The following is a 25,789-nucleotide window of genomic DNA, read 5'->3' as shown; positions in this document are numbered from 1 at the left end:
AACACCAGACTACAGACCTTTAAAAATCACGTTATAGCCATACTAATTCACTTTCTGTTACTTTGGTTGCATTTTATGCTCTATTTAAAGCTGTCGCTGTGTAATCTTCCTGATTTTCATTGTTTAGTAAAAGATTAATGATAGTACTATAACCCTGATTCAATCAGATCTACCAAATATGTGATATGAAAGCAATGTAATGTTGAAAAGGCTGCTGACCAAATAAGATTTTCCAGGATATAAAACAAGTGGATTAAAGAAGGCAAGTTTTGTCCACTTCACTCCAACAGTCAGTGATGAAGATAGATGTGGCATGAAATTGTGCCCATGTTATACATCAGCATAACCTAGTAGAGAGGCAGCTTACTTGTACTAAATAATATTTTGTAGTAAGCCTTGGATTTGGTCTGGGCACAAGCACTGGGCCCATCAGATGGAGCCAATGTGAATTTAATCACAGTGGCTGAGTTTGGTTGCAGAACGTCTTGCAGTTAATTAACCGGTCAGGCTATAAATAGTTGAGCTGTAACCGATTGGCTGGTTGATTAAGGTGTTTGCTGTGGCTGCTTCCATTTTTCTGTCTATACTGTCTGAGTGTTGCTGGAATTCTCAGACTGCACTGGTCTGGCAGTTGTTACTCTGATTTTGGGAGCTGACTGTTTCACCAAAAGCATTTTGTTTTTCTTTGCTCAAGTAGACTCTACTCAACTTACCTGATTTAAGGAATTTTCTTTTTAACTCCTGTGAGGTAAGTTTGACTCTGGGCATTTATATGGGTGGGGTGGTGGCATAGTACCCCTCATACTGGCTTTTAAATCATTTTTCTAAAAAAGCTTTCCTCAAATCAGAGGAGGATCATCCAAGTCCTTGGGACCCCAACACCCACACAGGAGACCTGGAGGAAGCTCTGGGCTTCAAATAAGTCTTGGCCATTGCAGCCGCTTGGGGAGTGAACCAACAGATAGAAGTCTCCCTCCCTCTCTCTTAGAATATAGTAGGAAAATTCTTTTCTAACCAAATACCTGTTTTTATAGCTTTAATTTTTGTGTGTCTTCTTCCTCCTTTTAAATAAAATCAAAATAAATCAATGCCAATTAACTGGGACCTAGTTAATTGAGATTCTATAGAAAATTGCCCCATTATTGGCCTAGGTACAAAAAATAATAAATTTGAGAACTTCTGTCCAGAATTTCATGGAAGATGAATAGAATAGTAAGGTTTGGAAATCATGGAGCATACAGAAATAGGAGAAGGAAATCAAGGAATCTCTGAGGCCATCTTCTTAGATTCAAGTGCAATTACTCAATCACATGTGCACTGCCCAAAACAACTTCCCTTCTTCTCTCCAGGGATTTCTTGAAAGTGAGGAGAACTGCATTCTTCTCCTGGTGTCAAGTTCTGGGTTGTAAATCAATTGAGTTTGAGGATTCTCTTCCGTTATGCCAATTGTCATCCCATTTTCAGGGTGACCTACACAAATAGTAAAATATTTTAATTAAGAATTCGGACATGGGAGGTGGTATGCTTTTCCCAAACACAATTTTGAATTTAACATTAATGTGTTTACATTCTTAAATGCTCTTGTGCCATCCTAACAGTGAGAATTCTCATGAATAACATTTCTGCTTAGGTGCTAATCACTTCATGTTTCTCTAGCCCCTCCCTCTATGACCCATGCTGGTTTCCCCCTTCTTCCTCTTCATACCTGTCCCAACCACTGTTTTCCAACTCTCCTACACTGTGACCATCTATGGCTTCTCTAGTTTTTTTTTTTTAAAGATTTTTATTTATTTATTTGAGAGGTAGAGTTACAGACAGTGAGAGGACAGAGAGAAAGATCTTCTATCCAATGGTTCACTCACCAAATGGCCACAATGGCTGGAGCTGAAGCCAGGAGCCAAGAGCTTCTTTGAGGTTTCCCAAATGGGTGCAGGGGCCCTAGCACTTGGGTCATCCTCCATTGCTTTCCCAGGTGAAAGTAGAGAGCTGGATTGGAATAGGAGCAGCTGGGACTCAAATCGGTGACCATATGGAATGCTGGTGCTGCAGGAAGAGGATTAACCCACTGTGCCTCTGTGATTAGCTTTATAAACAAAGATCATACTCTCAAGGGTAGGAGCTCTGGTGAAAAATGGATGGAAAGAAAAAGAAACGTTTGAAATATAAATACTAACAATGTTTTTACCTAAAATAAAAATGGTATCATCCACATGGTTTTTGGGGTTGCCTCTATTATGCAAGTAAGTCTTCACTACTCTTTTTAGTCCTTAATCTCTGTGTTATGTAGAGAAAAGCATTTCTTGGACCAACACAATTTTATAAAAAAATTTAATTCTCACATTATAGAATAACAAGATCATGTTTCCAAATCACACATGAATATTAAATTCCTATCAGCCAGTTTATTAGTGTTTTGAGTGAAAGATCCTATTTTGTAATTCAAGATCATTCAGTCATTTTCTTAATATTGAGACTGTTATTACTTCATTTAGAAATTTTATTACTATAAGGAACAGATTTCATGTATTTCCTTGGTACAATTCTAAGACAGCCATGCTTACCTCCCTCTCTGAGTCCCTCCCTCAAGTCCCCTCCTTATTCCTTTTTTTTTTCCTTTATTTTTTGCCAAAACATAACTTCAATACAGTTCATAATCACAGGCTTAATGCACCACTAACCATAATATTCAACAAGCGTTACTTCATTTTGATGCAAAGAGAGTAGCTTTCTGATCCTATGCTGAGGGCCTACTATTTGCCAGCTCCTATTCTGCTTGATAGGATTGCATCAGTAAACAAAACAGACCTCTGCACTCAAGAAATTTGTTATACTGTAGTGAGACAGAAGCCAAATAAATAATCTAGATGGTATAACAGTACACTACATGTATGCTTTGGGGGTGGGAGGAAGTAAGATAATAGGGTAGGCATTTGGTCTAGCAGGTAAGATGCTTGTGTCCCACATCTGAGTGCCTGGGTTCAATTTCTGGCTCTTGTTCCTTACTCTGGATTCCCACCAGTGCAGACTTCAGAAGACAGCAGTGATGGCTCAATTGAGTTCTTGTCACCCATATGGGAGGACTGGCTTGTGGACTGCACCTAAATATGTCCCTCCCTACCATTGTGGGTATTTGAGTAAATGAACCTCAGATACTACAACAATACCTAAGCCAAACTCTTGTGTGTATCTTATCAGTTGACACAGCTTGGGATGCCTATAATCCATTACGAGAATACCTGCTTTGAGTCCCAGCTCTGCTTCTTATGTAACTTCCCGCTCATACATGTCCTAGAATGCAGCAAGTTATGACTCAAATACTTGGCTCACTGCAAACCACGTGGGAGACCCAGATTGGCTTCTGGACTCCTGGTTTTATCCTGGCCCAACCTAGTTATTGCAGGTACTTGGGGAATGTACCCGTAGGTGGAAGATCTTCGCCTCTGCTTTTCAAGTAAAATGAAAATAGTGTTAAAAAGAAAAACAAAGTCAGCCATGTATTTCAGTCAACAATCCAGACAAGTGTTGTTTGACAGAAAAGCAACAGTTCCTTCCCTCAAAGAACTAACATAGTTGAATAAATAAAACAAAAACACCTAAAAATAATTATGATAATTATGAGAGTACTTTAAAAAGCTAGTGGCAAAGTAGTATTAAAAGAAGTTTTTGCTGGTCCAAAAATTTTTGAAATCATGCATAGTTTTTAAGATATGAATATTCCATGAATATTTTGACATATGCATAGATTTCAATTCTTTGCCCTAAAATAAACTGTTGATTCAGCTTTCCACAAACCATTTGAAACGCTCTCATATTATATGTATTCTAAGTATCAATAAATGATAAACCTACTAAATTCCAGAAGAATGATACAAAAGGATTACTGAACTTTATATCGACCTATATCCCAAGATCAATATGTTTTCTACTACAAGTCGATAGTCAAGTTTTTGCATACAAAAGCTAAATCTATGTTCAAAATGTCTATGCTGCATAGGAAGCTATGCCTAAATTTAATGTTGTAAGCATTTATTTTGTTCATATGCTACAATTTGGACTGAACCCTGCAGAGTTATTTATACCTGGTGTAAAAGGAGGCAGCTTGAAGACTAGAGGCTAGAATCATCTGAATATTTCTTAAAGATTTCTTTGAAGGCCAGGTCACAGAGACAGAGATCTTCCATCTGCTGATTTTCTCCTCAGATGGCTGCAAAAGCCAGGGCTGGGTAAAGCTGAAGCCAGGAACAAGGAGCTTAATCTGGGTCTCCCATGTGGGTGCAGGGGCTAAGCACCTAGGCTATCTTCCACTGCTTTCCCAGACCATTAGCAGGGATCTGATTCAGAAATGGAGCAGCCGGGACACAAACCAGCGCCCACATGGGATGCTGGTGCCTCAGGGGACATCTTAGTCCACTATACCACAATGGCAGTCCTCAAAACATTTTCACATGGACATGTCTGTCAGTTGACTGTGACTATTGACTAAAATTATAATTAGGGCTAGTGACTTAAACATCTGTCCATGGCCTTTTCATATGATTAGGGTTACAATGACATGGTGGCTGCATTCTAAGGACAAGTGTTAATATAGAGCTAGAAAAAAGCCACACTGTTTTTTTATGACACAGCCTTGGGATTTAGGAGGTACATTCTCCATCTAATTCTGTAGCCAAAGACTAGCTTATTTTCCACAGAAGAAGGGATCAATGTCTTCCTTTGGTGTAAGCAGGACAAGATCCTAGAACAGTATATATCTTTGTTTTCCTTTTCAGAAAACATTGGTCACAATCTTTGAGGTCAGAGTTTCTCATTTTCACAACTGTATGAATGTATGTATTGATACCTCAAAAGGTGATAATTAAATGAAGTAAAACATAGAGGTAAGTAGTCATCAAATAAAAGTACAGACTAAATGTACTTTAATTTTTGAAACCCACAAATATTTTCAGAACTTACCAGCCTAGATGCAAACAGTATTAGATAGGTATCTGTATCCATATATTTCTACCCTTGATCTCTGATAAATAATGGTCTATGATCTCTAAATTCCCTAGTCTGCCTTCTCCCCACTTGCCACAAGTATTTTTGAAGAAAACCTGGCACATGAGAACTTACTGCCAAAGTTGGGAGGCACCTTGAGACCAAAGAGGAATACAAATTAAGGATTTCAAAGCAGAATTTATTAGGGATTTATGGACAAAAGCATAGTCTTTGGGCAGCCATAAGATAGAAGGCTCTCTACAGAATGACAGAGGAGAAAAAGGGTTTGATAGGAAAAAGTGGCCCATGACCATGTAGACTACACCTAGGCTTTCTCAAGAAACATTTAGATTTCTAAAAAACACTCCAGGGCTGGCGCCATGGCTCACTTGGTTAATCCTCCACCTGCGGCGCTGGCATCCCATATGGGTACCAGGCTCTAGTACCGGCTCCTCTTCCAGTCCAGCTCTCTGCTGTGGCATGGGAGGGCAGTGGAGGATGGCCCGGGTGCTTGGGCCCCGGCACCCATATGAGAGACCAGGAAGAAGTATCTGGCTCCTGGCTGCGGACCAGCGTAGCTCCAGCCATAGCGGCCATTTGGGTGGTGAACCAACAGAAGGAAGATCTTTCTCGGTCTCTCCTCTCTTACTGTCTAACTCTGTCAACTAAAAAAGACACTCCAGATACTGGGTAAGGACAGTATATTGGCTTAATGACTCTCTTTATCTCATAGGGTCTTAGATGACTGGCAGGATGATGTGAATGGTGAGATGGCAACTTCTACTAAGACAAACTGCAATTATATCAAACTGGATCCTTACACCAAGGTATTACTGAAATTCACCAGAGATGTACTCTTATTTTTATTTCTACAGTATTTATAATAGTCCATTCAACGCAGCTGCTACTCTGCCCTTCCTGACTAGGTACAATAGCTTCTTAGTAGTAGCTGCTCCTAGCCAGCAGCATGCCCTCTAACAGAGGTTTTCTGGACACTTATTCTGGTTCCTCTAGGAAATTGCATTCTGAGTTCTACTCTTCTGAGTTATAAGGATGGTGCTTCTTCCTTATGACCAATCTTCCTTTACCCCCAGGCAAATATTTTCTTTCCTTATTTTCTCGAAATATATGATTTCTTTAGACTTGATATTTGCCAAGAGATAATGTGAAATACTGTCAAGCATTATTTCATACTTCATGAATGGCATTTTACACACCCACACTTGCACACATAGCTGACAACTGCCTTATGAAGCAGGTGCAGCTGTGATCCTCCTAAAACTGAATGTCTCAGGTCATATGGCTAATAAATCACAGCATCAGGATTTTGTTTTTTTAATAAAACTATAAAATTATATATATTTATGGGTACACTGTGGTATTTAATTACACGTATATATTATGTAATATCCAATTAGGGTAACTATGTTTACAATTTAACATTACTTCATTTTGAAAATATCCCCAAAGAGACATATGCAGTAAATTATTTACCTTCACCCTACTGTCAATAGAGCCCACGAACTAATTATTCATATCTACCTTTAACCTAGTACTTGTAAATCAGCTTTTCCCAACTCTTCTTTCCCCACTTCTCTCCCCAACCTCTGGTAACCACAATTATATTTTTAACTTCTATGAGATCATCTATTTTAGGGAATTCACAAATGAGTGATATTTGTATTTCTATGCTTGGCTTATTTCACTTAATATAATGGGCACCAGTTTTATTCATGTTGTTGTAAATGACAATCTTTCATTTTTTATCAATGAATAATGTTGTATATATTAGCACATTTTCTTGATGTGTTCATCAAGATGGGTGTTAGGTTGTTTCCATTTCCTGGTTATTTTGAATAGTACTGCAATAAATGGAGTACAGATGTCTCTAACAGATGGGTTCATTTCACATGGATGCATGGATGGATGGATGGATGGATGAATAGATAGATGGATGCTAAATCCTATGCAATTCTAGTTTTAGCTTTTAAGGATCCTTCATACTGTTTTCCACGATGGCTATACTAATTACGTTCCTATCCACAGTGTGCAAAAGTTTTTTTCTAAACCTCCTCACCAATACTTGTTACCTTTTCTTTTTGAGAGCCATTTTACTAGAGGGAGGTGGTATCTCATTGGGGTTTTGATTTGCATTGCCTAATTGTTAGTGGTGTTGAGTATTTTTTTCATGTAATCATTGGCCATTTGTATGTCTTCCTTTGAGAAATATGTTTAGATCATTGCCCATTTTTAAAATTAGATTGCTTACTTTTTTTTTTTTTTTTTGCTATTGAGTTGTTTGAGCTCTTCATATGGTCTGGATGTTAACCTGCCATAACATATAGCTTGAAAATGATTTCTCTGAAGGTGTCTGTTACATTTTTGATTCTTTCCTTCGCTGTACAGAAGCTTTTTAGTTTGATAAAATCCAATTTGCATGTTTTTGCCTTTATTTCCTGTGCTTTTGGGATCTGATGCAGAAATCTCTTCAAATTGCAATATCCTGGAGTATTTAATTGTGTTTTTTTCAATGGTCTCAAAGTTTGAGGTTTTATATTTTAACTTAAATCCATTTTGAGCTGATTTTTGTGAATAATGAGAGAGATGGGGTATGATTTCATTCTTCTATATATTTATATACAATTTTCCCAGCACCATATATTAAAAAGACTAATTTTTTCCAACGCATATTCTTAGGAACTTCATCAAAGATTACTTAACTGTAGATGTGAGTTTATCCTAAGGTCTCTATCCTGTTCCATTGGATATATATTGTTAATTTTCTTATATAGCAATACTATATTGTTTTAGTTACTATAGCTTTGTGATATATTTTAAAGCTAGGTAGTATAATGCATCTTATAATGCCTCTTTTACTCGAATAATTTGGTAGTTATTTGTGATTACACAGAAATTTTAGTGGTATTTCTCTAGTTCTGTGAAAAATGTCTTTGTAAATTTGGCAGGGATTGTATTGAATATGGAAGTCACTTTGGGAAGTATGAACATTTAATGATAGTGAAAATTTTTTTTTTGGTACAAGATTTTTTTTATTTTTAAACTTTTATTTAATGAATATAAATTTCCAAAGTACACCTTATGGATTACAATGGCTTGCCCCCCATAACATCCCTCCCACCCGCAACCCTCCCCTTATCCACTCCCTCTCCCCTTCCATTCACATCAAGATTCATTTTCGATTCTCTTTATATACAGAAGATCAGTTTAGCATACATTAAGTAAAGATTTCAACAGTTTGCTCCCACGCAGAAACATAAAGTGAAAAATACTGTTTGAGTACTAGTTATAGCATTAAATCTCAATGTACAGCACACTAAGGACAAAGATCCTACATGAGGAGTAAGTGCACAATGACTCCTGTTGTTGACTTAACAAATTGACACTCTTGTTTATGGCATCAGTAATCACCCTAGGCTCTTGTCATGAGCTGCCAAGGCTATGGAAGCCCCCTGAGTTCACTGACTATGATCATTTTTAGACAAGGCCATGGTCAAAGTGGAAGTTCTCTCCTCCCTTCAGAGAAAGGTACCTCCTTCTTTGATGACCCGTTCTTTCCACTGGGATCTCACTCGTGGAGAACTTTCATTTAGGTTTTTTCTTTTTTTCCCCAGAGTTTCATGGCTTTCCATGCCTGAAATACTCTCATGGGCATTTCAGCCAGATCCGCATGCCTTAAGGGCTGATTCTGAGGCCAGAGTGCTGTTTAGGACATCTGCCATTCTATGGGTCTGCTGTGTATCTCACTTGCCATGTTGTATCATTCTCTCTCTTTTTTATTCTATCAGCTAGTATTTGCAGACACTAGTCTTGTTTATGTGATCCCTTTGGTTCTTAGTCCTATCATTATGATCAATTGTGAACAGAAATTGATCACTGGGACTAGTGAGATGGCATTGGTACATGCCACCTTGATGGGATTGAATTCGAATCCCCTGGTATGTTTCTAACTCTACCGTTTGAGGTAAGTCAGCTTGAGCATGTCCCGAATTGCACATCTCTTCCCTCTTTTATTCCCACTCTTATATTTAACAGTGATCACTTTTCAGTTAAGTTTCAGCACTTAAGAATAATTGTGTATTGATTACAGTATTCAACCAAAAGTATTAAGTAGAACAAACAAACAAAAAAATACTAAGAGGGATAACATATCAAGTTGCTCATCAACAGTCAGGGTGAGGGCTGATCAAGTCACCATTTCTCATAGTGTCCATTTCACTTCAACAGGTTTCCTTTTTGGTGCTCAGTTGGTTGTCACCTATCAGGGAGAACAAGTGGTATTTGTCCCTTTGGGACTGGCTTATTTCACTCAGCATAATGTTTTCCAAATTCCTAACAGGGATCACCTTTCAGTTAAAATTTAAACACCTAAGAATATTGTGTGTTAATTACCGAGTTCAACCAGTGGTACTAGAACAAAAAAAAATACTAAAATGGATAAAGTGTATCGAAACCCTGTCATTTGCAACAAGATGGAGGAATTTGGAAAACATCATGCTGAGTGAAATAAGCCAGTCCCAAAGGGACAAATATCATATCTTTTCCCTGATCGGTGACAACTAACTGAGCACCAAAGGGGAAACTTGTTGAAATGAAATGGACACTATGAGAAACAGTGACTTGATCAGCTCTTGTCCTGACGGTTGATAGTGAAATATTGTTATCTTAGAATTGTACCTATGATGAATTGTGTTCTTTTTTTTTTTAAGGTTTTATTTATTTGAAAGTCAGAATTACACAGAGAGAGAAGGGGAGGGGGAGAAGGGGAGGGAGAGAGTTCTTCCATAAGCTGGTTCACTCCCCAATTGGCCTCAATGGCTGAATCTGTGCAAATCTGAAGCCAGAAGCCAGGAGCTTCTGGGTCTTCCATGTGGGTGCAGGGGCCCAAGGAGTTGATCCATCTTCTAGTGTTTTCCTAGGCCACAGCAGAGTGCTGGATTGGAAGTCGAGCCAGACCTCGAACCAGTACCTATATGGGATGCCAGCACTGCAGCCTGTGGCTTTACATGGTATGCCACAGTGCTAGCCCAAATTGTGTTCTTTGTATTTAAAAGAATTTTTAAAAAATTTTTATTATCCATGAACATAGGATGTGTTTCCATTTCTTTGGGTCCTCTTCAAAGTTTTTCATCAGTGACCTATAATTTTCATTATAGAGATATTTCAACTCTTTTGTTATATATATTCTCAGGTGTTTAATGTTTTTATTGTAGCTATGTTTTTATTGTAGCTATGGGAAATGAGGTTACTTTCTTGATTTCTTTTTCATATGATTCACTATTGGCATATAGCAATGCTACTTGTTATTATACATTGACATTATATCCTGCAACTTTGCTCAATTTGTTGATTAGTTCTAATAGCTTTTTGGTGAAAATTTTCAAGGTTTTTCAAGATTTTTTATTTTTATTAATTTTTAAAAAATATTTTATTTGAAAGACAGAGTTACAGAGAGATGTAAAGACAGAGTCTTCTGTCTGCTGGTTCACTCCCCAGATAGCCAAAATGGCTGGAACTGCGCTGATCCAAAGCCAGGAGCCTCCTCCAGGGCTCCTATGTGGTTGCAGGGCCCAAGCACTTGGGTCATCCTCTACTGCCTTCCCAGGCTATAGCAGAGAGCTGGACTTGAAGCGGAGCAGCCAGGACTAGATCTGGTGCCCATGTGGAATGCCAGAACTTCAGGCAAGGGCTTTAACCCACTGAGCCACAGTGCTGGCCCCTTAAGATTTTTTAAATATAAGGTCATATCACCCGAGAATGGTGACAACTTGAGTTCTTCCTTTCCAATTTGAATGCCTTTTATTTCTTTCTCTTGCCTAATTGCTCTAAGAATTGCAGAAGTCTGTTGAATAAAAGTAGCAGAAGTGTGTACCCCTGTCTTATTTCAGATCTTAGAAAGCCTTCAATTTCACCCCATTCAATATGCTAACTGTTACATTGTTACATGTGGCATTTATTATGTTGAGGTATATTCGTCTACATTTAATTTGGTCAAGTTTTTTTTTTTATCATGCAGAGTTGTACTTTATTAAATGCTCTTATTCATCTATCGAATATTACGATTTTTATCTTTCATTCCATAGATGACAGTGTATCACATTTCTTGATTTGAATTTGTTGGACTATCCTTTCATACCTAAGATAAATCTCACTTGGTCATGGTGAATGATCTTTTTAATGTACCATTGGACCCAATTTCCTAGTATTTTGTTGAGGATTTTTGCATCCATATTCATGAAAGATATTGGTATATTGAATTTTGTTGTTGTGTCCTTGTCTAGTTTTTGATATCAAGGTACTGCTGGCCTCATAGAATGAATTTGGAAGATTTCCTTGTTCAATTTTTCAAAAATAAATTAAGAAGGATTAGTGTTAAATGAATTTGGAAGATTTCCCTGTTCAATTTTTCAAAAATAAATTAAAAAGGATTAGTGTTAATTCTTTAAATGCTTGATAGAATTCAGTAGTGAAGCCAGATGGTCATGGACTTTTCTTTGATGGAAGATTTTTATTACTTATTCACTCCAGCTACTTGTTAGTAGTTTATTTAGATATGCTATTGATTAGTCAGTCTGGTGAGGGTGTATGTGTCTAACAATTTGTCCATTTCTTCGTTCATTGAATTTGTTGCTATATGGTTGTAGTGTCAAGATTTTAATTCAGGCATTCTAGCTCCACAATTCTTGTTTTTTTATCTCTTCACTGGTCACTGTGAATTCCCATTGATTATACCTGCTGTCTACCTAAAGAAAAAGTAATACTTCCCCTAATCTCAATTAAACAACCTTTATCACCTGGATTATGTACCCCTGTGTACTCAGAATATTATATTGTATGTAATCCATCTGTGAATTTTGGCTTTGATTACTTGTGCTTCTGGGTGTTTTCCAGGAATTCTTTCCTGTGCCAGTGTCTTGCAGGGTTTCCCCAATGCTGTCTAATAATTTGATGGTATCTGGTCATAGATTAAGGTTTCTAATCCATTTTTGAGTGGATTTTTATGGAAGGTATAATGAGGAGTCCTGCTTCAGACTTCTGCATGTGGATATCCAGTTTTCCCAGCACTATTTGCTGAAGACCCTGTCTTTGCTCCAGGGACTGGTTTTAGCTCCTTGGTAAAATATAAGTTGGTTGTAGATGTTTGGATTGATTTCTGGTGTGTTCTGGTGTTTCTATTCTGTTCCATTGGTATATCCATTTGTTTTTTGTACCGTTTTTCAGGCTGTTTTGATTATAACTGCCCTGTAGTATGTCTTGAAATCTGATATTGTGATGCCTCCTGCTTTGTTTTTATTGTATAAGATTTACTTAGCAATTTGGTGTCTTATGTGTTTCCAGATGAATTTCAGCATCACTTTTTCTGTATCCAATCCTGGGCTTCTCTTTGTTAGGAGGGTGTTTTACTATTGATTCAATTTCTGTCTTGGTTATGGATGTGTTTAGACTTTCTATTTCTGAGAAGAATGTCCTTGGTATTTTGATATCACATTGAATCTATTAATTGCTTTCAGAAGTATTGACATTTTGATAATATTCTTCCAATCCATGAACATGGAAGATTTTTCCATTTTTTGTATCTTTTTTTTTTTAGTGTTTTGTAATTCTCATCGTAGAGATCTTTGACATCCTTGGTTAAACTTATTCCAAGGTATTTGATTTTTTTTATAGGTATTGTGAATGGGATTGACCTTAGAATTTCATTCTCAGCCATAACATTGTCTCTGTACATAAAGGCTGTTTATTTTTGTGTATTGATTTATATCATGCTACTTTACCAAACTTTCTATGAATTCCAATAGTCTCTTTGTGGAGTGTTTTGGGTCCTTCACATATAGAGAATCATGTCATCTGCAAATAGGGATAGTTCATTTACCCTTTGCCAGTTTATATCCCTTTGATTTCCTTTTTCTTGCCTATTGGCTCTGACTAAAACTTCCAGGACTATATTGTATAGTAACAGTGAGAGTGAGCATCCATTTCTTATTCCAGCTCTCGGCGAGAATGCTTCAAGATTTTCCCCATTCAATAGGATGCTGGTCATGTGTTTGTCATATATTGCCTTGATTGTGTTGAGGAATGTTTATACAATTTGCTTAGAGTTTTCATCATAAAAGGGTGTTGTATATTATCAAATGGTGTCTCTATTGAGATAATCATAGTTTTTGTTCTGCACTTTGTTAATGTTATGTGTCACATGATTTGATTTGCAAATGTTAAACCATCCCTACATACCAGGGTTAAATCCCATTTGGTGGCCGGCGCTGCGGCTCACTAGGCTAACCCTCCACCTGCGGTGCCGGCACACCAGGTTCTAGTCCCAGTCCAGGCACCGGATTCTGTCCCGGTCGCTCCTCTTCCTGTCCAGCTCTCTGCTGTGGCCTGGGAGTGCAGTGGAGGATGGCCCAAGTTTGGGCCCTGCACCCATAGGGGAGACCAGGAGAAGCACCTGGCTCCTGGCTTTGGATCAGTGTGGTACGTCGGCTGCAGCGGCCATTGGGGGATGAACCAACAGGAAAGGAAGACCTTTCTCTCTGTCTCTCTCTCACTGTCCACTCTGCCTGTCAAAAAAAAAAAAAAATCCCATTTGGTACAGGTGAATGATCTTTGATGTGTTGTTGGATTCAGTTGGCTAGAATTTTGTTGAGGGTTTTTGCATCCATGTTCTTCAGGGAAATTGTTCAGTAGTTCTCTGCATCTTTTTCAGGTTTAGGAATTAAGGTGATGCTGGCTTCATAGAATTTGAGAGGATTCCCTCCCTTTCAGTTCTTTTGAATAGCTTGAGAAGAATTGAAGTTAGTTCTTTGAATATCTGGTAGAATTCAGCAGTGAAGCCATCCAATCCTGAGCTTTTCTTTGTTAGGAGGGTCTTTTACTATTGATTCAATTTCTGTGTTTGTTATGGATGTGTTTAGGCTTTCTATGTCTTCATAGCTCAATTTAGGAAGGTTATATGTGTCCAGGAATCTATTCATTTCTTCTAGGTTTCCAAGTTTGTTGGCATACAGCTCTTTGTAATAGTTTCTGATGATTCTTGTTATTTCTATGATGTCTGCCATTATATTTCCTTTTTCATCTCTAATTTTATTGATTTAGGTCTTCTCCTTTTTTTGGTTAGTTGGGCCAATGGTGTGTCAATTTTGTTTATTTTTTTCAAAAAACCAGCTCTTTGTTTTGCTGATTTTGATTTTTTTGTTTAAATTTTGTTTATTCTCTAATTATTTCTTCTACTAATTTTGGGTTTGTTTTGCTGTTTATCTAGATCATTGAAATGCATTGATAGCTCATTCATTTGATGCCTTTCCAATTTCTTGATGTAGGCACAAATTACTATAAATTTTTCTCTTAACACTACTTTTGCTGTGTCCTGTAAGTTTTGATATATTGTATTATCATTTTCATTTGTTTCCAGAAATGTTTTGATTTCTCTGATTTCTTCAATATTCCACTGTTCTTTCAGGAGTATGTTGTTCAGTCTTCCTGTGTTTTGTTTGAATATGTTATAGAGATCCCCGAGTCGCTGATTTCCGGCTTCATTCCACTGTGGTCCAAGAAAATAACCTGGTATAATTTTGATTTTTTTAATTTGCTGAGACTTTAGCAACAATTTTAATCTTATATTTGTCTCTAGTTATCTCCAGACAGGGAAAAGGTAGCATTCCTACACAGAGGACCAATCACTGCAGATGTAACAGTGATGAGAACAAAGGGAAGAAAGGGGTATACAGAATCTGCCCTTGGTAATATGAAAAGCTCATTGGGGGGACAGGCTTTAGGGAATTTCACTTTGGATAAAAGAACAGATGTTTCCATCTAAACTTGGGCTAATCTTAAAGGGATGATTAAAATCAGACTTTAATTACCTGTCTAGTATATAAGGAAAATATCCATTTACAGTTATACTTTCCTAAGCAATAGCAAAGCCAACATTTTTACTAAAGAATTGGTTGTGACAGGCTGAAGTTCATAAATGACTAAGAATGTTGAGCTACCCCCAACACACCAGATTCTTACTAGAACTAACAGAAGACCTTTTCTGACCAGTAAACAATGGAACTCATTTTAACCAATTGTGAATACAGGAAAGAATTAATTAAATTCCATCTAGGGAGCTAGTTTTAAATGTCTTTGTGTGTAAACACCATATATGACCACCCATAAACTAACACTTAAAACACATGGACAATTTCCTCTTAGAACACTGCTGAGTGAACTTCTTCACAGTGCATGCTCCTGAATGAGTGATTAAATTCAGCTATTTTTTAATTTGGGAGTTTTTTTATTTTGCATTTTTATTACTGCTATTTTCATTCTTGTATCTACAAATTCATGATTTGAGTGAAATGTGTAACATGCAGAATAGTGGTTGTGTGTACCTCTTAATTTAAACCCATTATATTTTTCAAAATATCATTTCTAAGTGAAGTGGGAACTCTTCAGCTGTTCAAAATGTCCAGGATGACAAACTGCAGGCAAGGCTTTGTCAGGTTTGGTTTTGTGGTCTGTGATGCTCGGTAAACTCTTCTGATAGTGCACAGCTGAGAGCAATGTGAAAAATGTTGGGGAGCACAACTATAAGGGAAAGCTATGCATCTCTAAAAGTTATTTGATTTTTATGGTTCCATATATTTCCCAGAAATGTGTTATTAGCCAATGATGATATAAACTTCTTAGGCTCATAGAGGATTTGTTTATGTACAGATCTTAAGACCAGGGCACTAAAATCTGATAAGCCAAACTGGGAAGAACCCTCCCCACAATCATGAAGTGAGTAAAAGTAATTTCATTTCCCTTTTGCATTTGATGCCCTATGAATCTTACGCTGGTCATCCTACACCTAACAGGCAGCTTCCCAGATTTCAAAGCTTTCTTATTCCTTTCATCAGCATTCAGCTACAGGTATACCACACCCGTCCCAAGTCTAGCTCCTTTTTCTCTAAAATAGTGACTAAGTTTTTAGTATTCTGGTAGAATTTCATGTTGCAGTACAACAAAGAATGAACCCTGTTAGTGACCCTTTCAACAGGAGTTTCATGGTGCTATGATCTTCAAACCTAAGGAGATAATGCCTGAAAGGACAGTCTCTCACTGCAAAATGGTGTTGGATTAGGAGTTAGGATACAATTTCAGTAGGGCTCCTTCTTGGAACTCTGAAATTATACCAGAGATGACTTTTTACATACATGGGTTGTGCAAAGCTCTTTCTTAAGGTATGATTAGAACATTGGTGCTTGTGAAATATTCTACCAATTTGGCCCTTGAAATTGTATATTAATTCAGTTGTAGAGCTCTAGCTTACAGGTCTTTTAATAAAGGGGTATGTATTTTTCTAATTTTAAAATTTCAACCTCATCATAGCAATAATTACTGCTACTATTTCCACTACCATATTCATGTTTTGAGTCATTAGTATGTGTCCAATGCTTCCATGAAGAGAGGGGACCTTATTAAGATAACATTTCAGTCTTCCTCTGTGGGAGAGGTATGGGTATATCTGACAACTAGAATGGAAAGCTTCTCATATTTTGGCTGGTGCTTCTTCATTAGGTGGAATAAAGGTGTCAAATCCCTAAACATCTGTTGTAATTTTGGTCTCCACTCAAACTCTGGAGACTCCATTTCCCAAAGGACTAGGGTCATTAAGCTTTCTGATGATTTAACCATACTTATCAGATTTATCAGCTGTCATACCCATATTTTGATTCAATTCCAATGCCATTTAGCTCATAACTGTTCATGTCTTTTGCCCATTTATTAACTGGATTGTTTTTGTTGTTGAGTTTCTTGAGCTCTTTATAGATCCTGGACATTAATCATTTATCAGCTTCATAAATTGTAAATATTTTTCCCATTCTGTCATTTGCCTCTCACTTTGAGTTTTTCCTTTGCAGTGCCAAAGCTTCTTAGACTGATTTCATTCCATTTGTCTACTTTTGCTTTTATTGCTTGTGCTCTGAGGTCTTTTCCAAGAAGTCAATGCCTATGCCAATGTCTTTGAGTTTCCCCAATATTTTTCTCTAAATTTGAGGGTATCACATTGTAGACTTGGATTCTTGATCTATTTTAAATAGACTTTTGTATAAGATAAAAGATAGAGTTCTTGTTTTATACTTCTAAATGCTTAGATCCAATTTTCCCAACACCACTTGTCAAAGAACTGCCCTTTCTTCAGGGACTGCTTTTAGCTCATTTGTCAAAGATTAGTTAGTTGTAGCTGCATGGATTAATTTCTGGAGTCTCTATTCTTTTCCATTAGTCTTCATGTCTATTTTTGTGCCAGTATCAGGCTAATTTGATTATAAATTCCCTGTAGTATGTCTTAATCAGGTATTGTTGTGCCTCAAGCTTTGTTTATGTTTTTAAGATTGTTTTAGTTATTCAGGGTCTATTTTCTTCCATAAATTTTAGCAACATTTTTTTCTAGATCTGAGAAGAATGGCCTTAGTATTTTAATTGGGATTGTACTGAATCTGCAAATTGCTTTTGGTAGCATGAACATTGTGATGAATTTACTTCTTCCAATCCACAAATATGGAAGATTTTTCCATTTTTTGTCTCTTCTATTTCTTTACTGTTTTGTAATTTTCTTTGTAGAGATTTTTCACATTCTTGGTTAAATTTATTCCACAGTTCTAACTTTTTTTGTAGCTATTGTGAATGGTACTGATCTTAAAAGTTCTTTTTGAGCTATGGCACTGTTTATGTATACAAAGGCTACTAATTTTTGTGTGTGTTTTACTTCCTGCAACTTTACCATTCTGTCTTATGAATTCCAATATTCTCTAGTGGAGTCTTTGTTCATCTATAGAAGGATAACTATATCACTGAGGTAAAGTAAAGGTAGAGATATACTATACTTGTTAATATGGAGATGCTGTATTTTAAAAATGGGAATTTCCTCCATATTAAACCATAGATTCAATATAATTCCAGTTACAATTTCTACAGCTATTGTTGTGAAAATATGGCAGGTGATTCCTAAGTTTATATGGAAATGCAAATAGCAAAGAATTTTTCAGATAATTTCGAAGAAGCAAAATGGAAGACAGCTGAGGAAAGACATTTTACCACATACCAAATACCAATTATAAAGCTACAGAAATTAAAGCAGTGTAGAGAACTGAAGGAAGAAGAGCAGGAAGGAGGGAAATATAGGTATCTTCTTAGAATTTTACCTATGAAATACATGAAATCAGTTTTCTTATTAGTAAAAATTTTTAAATAATACATTTTTATCCTCTTCTAAAATTGTTTCAAGATTTCTTATTTCTTATTTAAGGAAAATTTTTAGCATCAACTTGAATCTAGCAACTTTGAGTATTGTTGACTGATCTTTGGATAATCTGTCTTAGGTATAAAAGTGTTACTTCATTTTCCCACCTAACATCTTTTTTTATTTCTTCTGGCTAGGAACTCTAAAACAATGTTGAACTCAAAGTGGAAAACCAATGTGCACATTAGATACATTGTTTGCAGCAAAGTATGGTTAAGATCCTGAAATGGATAGGTGATAGCAAGCAAATAATGTTTGGGGAATAGCAACACTTAGAGTGGACAACTGAAAAATAATAAGCAGGGTGCCAGCATTGTGGTGTAGCAGGTAAAACTGCCTGTGATGCCAGCATCCTATGTTTGCCAGTTCAAGTCCCACCTGTTGTACTTCCAATCCAGTTCCAGGCTTATGCACCTAAGAAAGCAGCAGAGAATGGCCCAAGTGCTTGGGCCCCTGTATCCATGTAGGAGACCCAGAGGAAGCTCCTAACTCCTGGCTTTTATCTGTCCCAATCTTAGCCATTGAGTCCATTTCAGGAGTGAACCAGTGGATGGAAAATCTCTCTCTCCACCTCTCTCTCTCTCTCCACCTCTCTCTCTCTCCACCTCTGTCTGTCTCTCTCTCTCACTGTGCCTTTCAAAATAAATCTTTATAAAAACACATGCTAAGCAGAAGCAAACAGAGAAGACCCAAAGATAAATGATGATTCCTCCTTGCTAAAAGCTACAGCAGGAATATGCTCATGGGTGGTAGGCACAGAAGGCAGAAACTGGACCCTGCATGGCTGGTTCTGGGAAAGAACATTGGCAGCCTTTGCTTTGTTTTGTTTTGTTTTTCAATACAACAAGCTGTTGTCAAAGAGAGTGAGAGGGTGTTGCTGACCTTCCCTTTCTTTCACACTCTCTCTTCCACTTGCTTGCTATTCATGTAACCATATTTTAAGCAGAAATTATATTTCCAATTTTGATCTTTTCCTCAGCTTGTGATATGCTGCTTGGTTCTCTTTAACTTTCAAGATTGCCCATATTTCCTTTATAATCTCAACAAATAGATGTTTCTTTATGTATGGGTATGCATACCCCTTAGCATGCATATGTGTGTCCCTTAAATGAGGGCTTGATACATATATATATATATACATATATACATACATATGTATACATATATACACCCTTTGCCTTTTTTCCAAATTTTATATATATATTTATATATACATATATACTTTTTCCAAACTTTTTATGTATATATGTACATATATATATGTACTTTATATGTGTGTTTGTGTATATATATGTGTATATATACACATAGTTTGGAAAAAGACAAAGTAAAGGCCTGTACTAAGGTCATCCACCCTGGAGAGCTCCTGATAGCAGAGGGACACTATTCATACGAAGTCAAGTTTATGGTTTGCTGATGTCACAATGACTCCACCTAAAACTTTCATGACAACTGTAAGAAGAAAGATGAATCTGCCCCGAATTTTAATAATAGTAAGTTGTTTAGAGGTAAAAAGTGTTGGAGAGAGAGGATTCTAAACAAGTTCATCATCAGATAACCTGGGAGATTTCTAACCTTGTAGATCCTCAGATCTCCTGAGGTTGGAATAGGGTCTAGGAATTTGTAATATTAAAAACTTCTATTTTTGATCAAGCAGATTTTAAATCTCCAGGAATAAAGAAGGAAAGGCCTATGTTGTCTTCATACATAGTTAGCAGTTGTTAAATCCTAAAAATTTCTGTGTGCTTCCATCTGCTCATTGAAGGATCAGAAAAAGAGGATCTTCAAAACATCTGCCAAATATTTGCCTCCATAACACTTTAGAAAATCACTGCATAGATTTGCTGTTGAGCTTGTTTTGGAACTTGTAAGAGGTTTTCATCACAAAGCAGTTTTCAATGGGACCATGTCTTACAGATCTTCAGGATGAAAGCGTAGAACTGACATGTATTAGTTAACCTTTCATTAAAGCTGTTCATTTCAATTCAATTCAATGAGAATTTCCTGACAGGATTTTTCATGAATTGCACTGTTGTATGCTCTAAGGATATGGAAAATAACACCATCTCTGTTCTTGTAAAACATGCCTCTACAAGGTGGAAGGCAAATAATGAACAACAAAAATGAGAAAAAATAAATGATTATACATGAAGATAAGTGCCAGGAAGGACATGAATAGAATATGATGGAAGGTGATTTGATGGCGTGGGATCAGCTGTCTACTTCGCATAGGGTGTTAATGGAAGGTCCCTCTGTGCTGGGACCTGAAGGAAGAGAAGGTATAATTCATCCAAGTGGGAGGGAGAAGAGTTTTCTAGTTACCAGAACAGGAGATTGCAAAGATCCTAAAGGAGTGAAGAATGTGGAATGCTTAAGAAATGACAAGGAAGATTCTCAAGGGAAGAGAGGACAGTGACTTGGACAGGACAAAAGGTGGTGTAGATGCAGAGCAATAATGAGGCTTGAGATTTGCTTTAGACAAAAATGACAGACTATCCTTAAAGGAAAATAACACATATCTCCTTGTGACAACATTAATAGAAGAGTTTCTGGTATTAAAGCTATTCTGAAATATTCATGTAGCCTTGTTGAACTATCTCTTTCACTCAGTTTCTTCATCTGTAAAAAAGAGTTAATAGTACTTCTCATGCAGGCAGGCATTTGGCTCAATGGTTAAGTCTCCTACATCCCATATCAAAGTACCTTGTTTAAGCCACAGCTCCTCTGCTTGTGATCTAGATTCCTGTTAATGTGTACCGTGGTTGCAGCAGGTTGATGGCTCAAGTTCCTGGATCCTTTTTAGCCATAAGGGAGACCCAGTTTGAGCTCAAGTGCCTGGATCCTTTTTAGCCATAAGGGAGACCCAGTTTGAATTCCTAGCTCCTGAATTATTGATCCATCCCTGGTTGTTGAGCATTTGAGGAGGGAACCAGTAGATGGAAGATCTCTGTGTTTGTCACTCTGCCATTCAAAGGTAGCACTCCTGGAAGCCAGCGTTGTGGCACAACGGATTAAGTGGCTGGCTGCAATACTGACATGCCATATGAGTGCTCATTTAAGTCCCAAAATTCTCCGCTTTATCCAGCTCCCTGATAATGTCCCTGAAAAAGAAGTGGAGGATGACTCAAGTGCTTGGATCCCTTCACATGCAAGGGAGACACAGAGAATCTCTTGGCTTTGCTATGGTCTAGCCCCAGCTGTTGTGGCCATTTCAGAAATGAACCAGTTGATAGCAGATCTTCCCCCCTCTCCCCCCCTCCCCCCCCCTCCCCCCTCCCCCTTCTCCCCCCCTCTCTATGTAACTCTGCCTTTCAAATAAATAATTTTTAAAGAAAGCACTCCTTGTGTTACTATAGAAATTAAAATCATAAAGTAAATGTAAAATATCTAACATTGTGGATAGAATATAATGCATTCTTGATGAAGGTTAAGTATTTATTATTTTTATGTGACAGCATATTAGAAAAATAAGTCTGTAGTATCTGGATAAAGTAAGCCTTATTCTTAGGTCTGTATGTTTATGCCTTACTAGAAAAACACTTCTAAATCAACATGGACAATTTAGTATAATTTTATAGATACTATGCATGATTAGTTCTAGTTTTATAGCTACAGGTAGTCAATTATCTTCGTGAGTAAGAACATACTCTAGGAGTGATCACAGTATTGCATCATGCACCATAAGCCAAGTTTTTAAGTAACCAGTGCTTATTTACTTAACATACTGGTCTAAGATTTCATTGCCAAAACCAAGGTCTTGCTCAACAACATAATAGGTATTACATGTAGCGTTCATTGGTGAAATGAGAGATTTCCTCATTCTTACATAATCTGGATGTAAGAATCCATGGAGACCCATATCCTGAACCTATTGGACTAGCACCCAGTGCTTTATTCCCTAATAAAGCCTGTGCCCCTCCATTGGTTCTGGGATATCTGTTTGCCACATGTCTACTAGAAAACACAGACATGGGAATCTACATCAGGTGAAACTCTGGTATTCCTAGAGTATCTTGAAGAGAGAAGTGGAACTTTATCAAGTTTACAGAACAGATTTATTAATTTTATTAATGAATATTTAAAGAATACATGTGTGAAATTTTTACATGAGACTGGCTTTCATTTTAAACAAGTAGTAAGATTGTGAGAAAGTAGCAAACTCCTACCTCAAATTTTATTGGTGGATTAAATATTTTTATAGCCAGAAGAACATAAGAATTATTTGGTATAGCTTTCAACTCCAGTGAATCAGTCTCTGCATCCCAAAGAAGAGCCTTCTTTTGCTATTACCAATTCTCCTTATATAGAAGACTTGACTTCCACTTGAGCTTTTTTGGTAATGGCCATGGAAAAAAAAAACAGAAGCTTCATTATATTATTGCAGTGAGAGCTACAGAATCCCTTTCTGCTATGCAGAAAGTCTTTGTTCAGCCTGAACTGCTGAAATGGCTTTTCCTTACATTCGTATCCAGAGGAGGTTATAAACTGAGATTACATACAGGATTATTCCCTCGCTTCTCCCCCAATTCTACCCTAGAGAAATGTCTCAGCTTAGAACCTTGTATATGCAAAGCTTGGTTCTACTCAGGGAATCCATTGGTAAGACCATTTTTCTTTTTCCTATTCCCTCACAAAGCCATCAAAATGCTATAGATCTTCACTTTCCTCTGCAGATAAAACAGCCCAGAAAAGGCACATAGGAGTAGCTAAGTCGTATGTTTAAGTAGGTGTGGCTTTCAAATCTCCTGGGAAGCTTTTTCAAACTATGTATACCTAGCAGCAATCTTCAAAGAATAGGTTGCTTTTTCCTGAATAAAACCCAGATATGTATAATCGGAAAACTGCCAGGTTAGTAACAAGGAACCACATTTCCTGGGTTAAGTCTGTAAACCTACTGGGTGGGACCCAGGTGTATTAAATGGCATCTAGGCTTGCTTTGATATTCCTTTTCAAATATTTAGTTTTCTAAAACTGAGGACATGTACCTGTTACATATTCCAAGCTGTTATACTCATGTTCTTGGCTGCCGTATTCAAATGACTGTTGAGGACAAGGACTGCTGCTCTGGCCCTCTTTTTTGGGGAGCCATAGTATAGACCAACAAAGAGGCTATTAATCACATTTTTCTGTCTTAGATCGTTCATTTTCTATGGTCTGACTGCCTCCCCAGATTCATGTGTTGAAAGTGAATCAATGTGATACTACTTGTATAAAGAGGTAGGGTATTTTTTTGTTTTTGTTTTTGTGGTTTTTTTTTTTTGTAAATGTAAGTTTCCAAAGTACAGTTTATGGATTATAATGGATTTCCCCACCCCCATAATTTCCCTCCCACTCGCACCCCTCCCATCTCCCGCTCCCTCTCCCATTTCATTCACATCAAGATTCATTTTCAATTATCTTTATATACAGAAGATCGATTTAGTATATATTAAGTAAAGATTTCATCAGTTTGCACCCACACAGAAACACAAAGTGTAAAATGCTGTTTCAGTACTAGTTATAGCATTACTTCACATTGGACAACACATTCAGGACAGATCCCACATGAGGAGTAAGTACACAGTGACTCCTGTTGTTGACTTAACAATTTGACACTCTTGTTTATGGCATCAGTAATCTCCCTAGGCTCTAGTCATGAGTTGCCAAGGCTATGGAAGCCTTTTGAGTTTGCCAACTTTGATCTTATTCCTACAGGGTCATAGTCATAGTGGAAGTTCTCTCCTCCCTTCAGAGAAAGGTACCTCCTTTGATGGCCCATTCTTTCTACTGGGATCTCACTTACAGAGATCTTTCATTTAGGGTGTTTTTTTTTTTTTTTTCCAGAGTGTCTTGGCTTTCCATGCCTAAAATACTCTCATGGGCTCTTCAGCCAGATCCGAATGCCTTAGGGGCTGATTCTGAGGCCAGAGTGCTGTTCAGGACATCTGCCATTCTATGAGTCTGCTGTGTATCCCGCTTCCCATGATGGATCGTTCTCTCCCTTTTTGATTCTATCAGTTAGTATTAGCAGACACTAGTCTTGTTTTGTGATCCCTTTGACTCTTAGACCTATCAGTGTGATCAATTGTGAACTGAAGTTGATCACTTGGACTAGTGAGATGGCATTGGTACATGCAACCTTGATGGGATTGTATTGGAACCCCCTGGCATGTTTCTAACTCCACTATTTGGGACAAGTCTGATTGAGCATGCCCCAAATTGTACATCTCCTCCCTCTCTTAGGACATAGTTACTTTATGAAGATTCTGTCAGCGCAGGTGAGAAGACTTGACCTATGTGATTTTATGAACTGGACAATTATAAGCTTGTTTCAAAATAAGTAAAACCTTAAAACTATGCCACATTTATCTCACAAGGGTATCTGTTAATTATCTGATCCAAAATGATTGGGCCATAGCAAGATTTCAAAGTTGCAAAATATGAATTCTTCAAAGGAACGCTGGGAACCAGATGCCAACATTTGAGAATCACTTGGGTTCACACTTAACAATTTTTTGCTGAGTTTATTCATATCATTTTGGTAGGAGTAGATGAACTGTCACCTGGGCCACTTCCTTCCTAGATAATATTAATTCATTTCTACTTTCATTTACTGTTCAAACAGTAGATAACTATTCTACATTGCTATGTACCAGGCATGTATTACCGAAAGACTCCTTGTTACCATGACACTAATAATACTTTCTCCATATTCAATACTTTTCACTTAGAATTTCCTCTCTATCTCCATGATCTGTGAGGTTTTTTTTTTTTTCAATTTCTAGGTCCTGCTCAAATTCTATTTCTCTAAGAAACATTAAATGATTAATTCTTTTGGAGGAATCTTAGTATTTTTTTTTAATTATTTTTTTTTAACTTTTATTTAATGAATATACGTTTCCAAAGTACGAATAATGGATTACTATGGCTTCCCCCCCATACCGTCCCTCCCACCCACAACCCTCCCCTTTCCCACTCCCTCTCCCCTTCCATTCACATCAAGATTCATTTTCGATTATCTAATATACAGAAGATCAGCTTAGTATACATTAAGTAAGGATTTCAACAGTTTGCTCCCACACAGAAACATAAAGTGAAAAATAATAGATGATTTTTTTTAATGATGATGAAATCAGATCAGACCTATTGTCATGTTTAATCCCAGTGAGAGTCAAGTTGGGAGTTGATAGTTTCTATTCTTTTCTTTTCTTTTTTTTTTTTTTTTTTTTTTTTTACAGAGGATCAGTTTAGTATGCATTAAGTAAAGATTTCAACAGTTTGCACCCCCATAGAAACACAAAGTGAAATATATTATTTGAGTACTCGTTATAGCATTAAATCTCAATGCACAGCACATTAATGACAGAGATCCTACATGAGGAGTAAGTGCACAGTGACTCCTGTTGTTGACTTTACCAATTGACACTCCTGTCTATGGCATCAGTAATCTCCCTATGCTCCAGTCATGAGTTTCCAAGGCTATGGAAGCCCCTTGAGTTCTCCGACTCTTATCTTGTTTAGACAAGGTCATAGTCAAAGTGGAGG

General features: G+C 37.2%; 1 protein-coding gene across 7 annotated transcripts in view; it reads left to right on the top strand.

Annotated features, from left to right (window-relative positions):
- The first annotated feature begins 516 nt into the window (after nucleotides 1–516).
- The window catches only part of LOC100339238 (uncharacterized), a 212,952-nt gene continuing 187,679 nt past the window's right edge, over nucleotides 517–25,789 (top strand). For 6 of the 7 annotated variants that reach the window (XR_016220165.1, XR_016220164.1, XR_016220166.1 and 3 more), the window contains exons 1-2: nucleotides 517–748; nucleotides 5,711–5,804. Coding sequence is in view for 2 of the 7 variants with exons in the window: in XM_089312751.1 (XP_089168877.1) it covers nucleotides 5,748–5,804 (57 nt within the window). In the remaining 5 variants the exon portion in view is untranslated. Of the gene's footprint in view, nucleotides 749–5,710; nucleotides 5,805–24,088; nucleotides 24,795–25,789 lie in introns of those variants that run through there. The other variant, XR_016220167.1, reaches the window with a different exon arrangement.

The sequence above is a fragment of the Oryctolagus cuniculus genome, chromosome 14 (genome assembly GCF_051225735.1).
Source record: "Oryctolagus cuniculus isolate XC-2025 breed Fujian yellow rabbit chromosome 14, ASM5122573v1, whole genome shotgun sequence".
NCBI classification, from domain to species: Eukaryota; Metazoa; Chordata; class Mammalia; order Lagomorpha; family Leporidae; genus Oryctolagus; species Oryctolagus cuniculus.
This window is presented reverse-complemented; position numbering and strand designations above follow the sequence as displayed.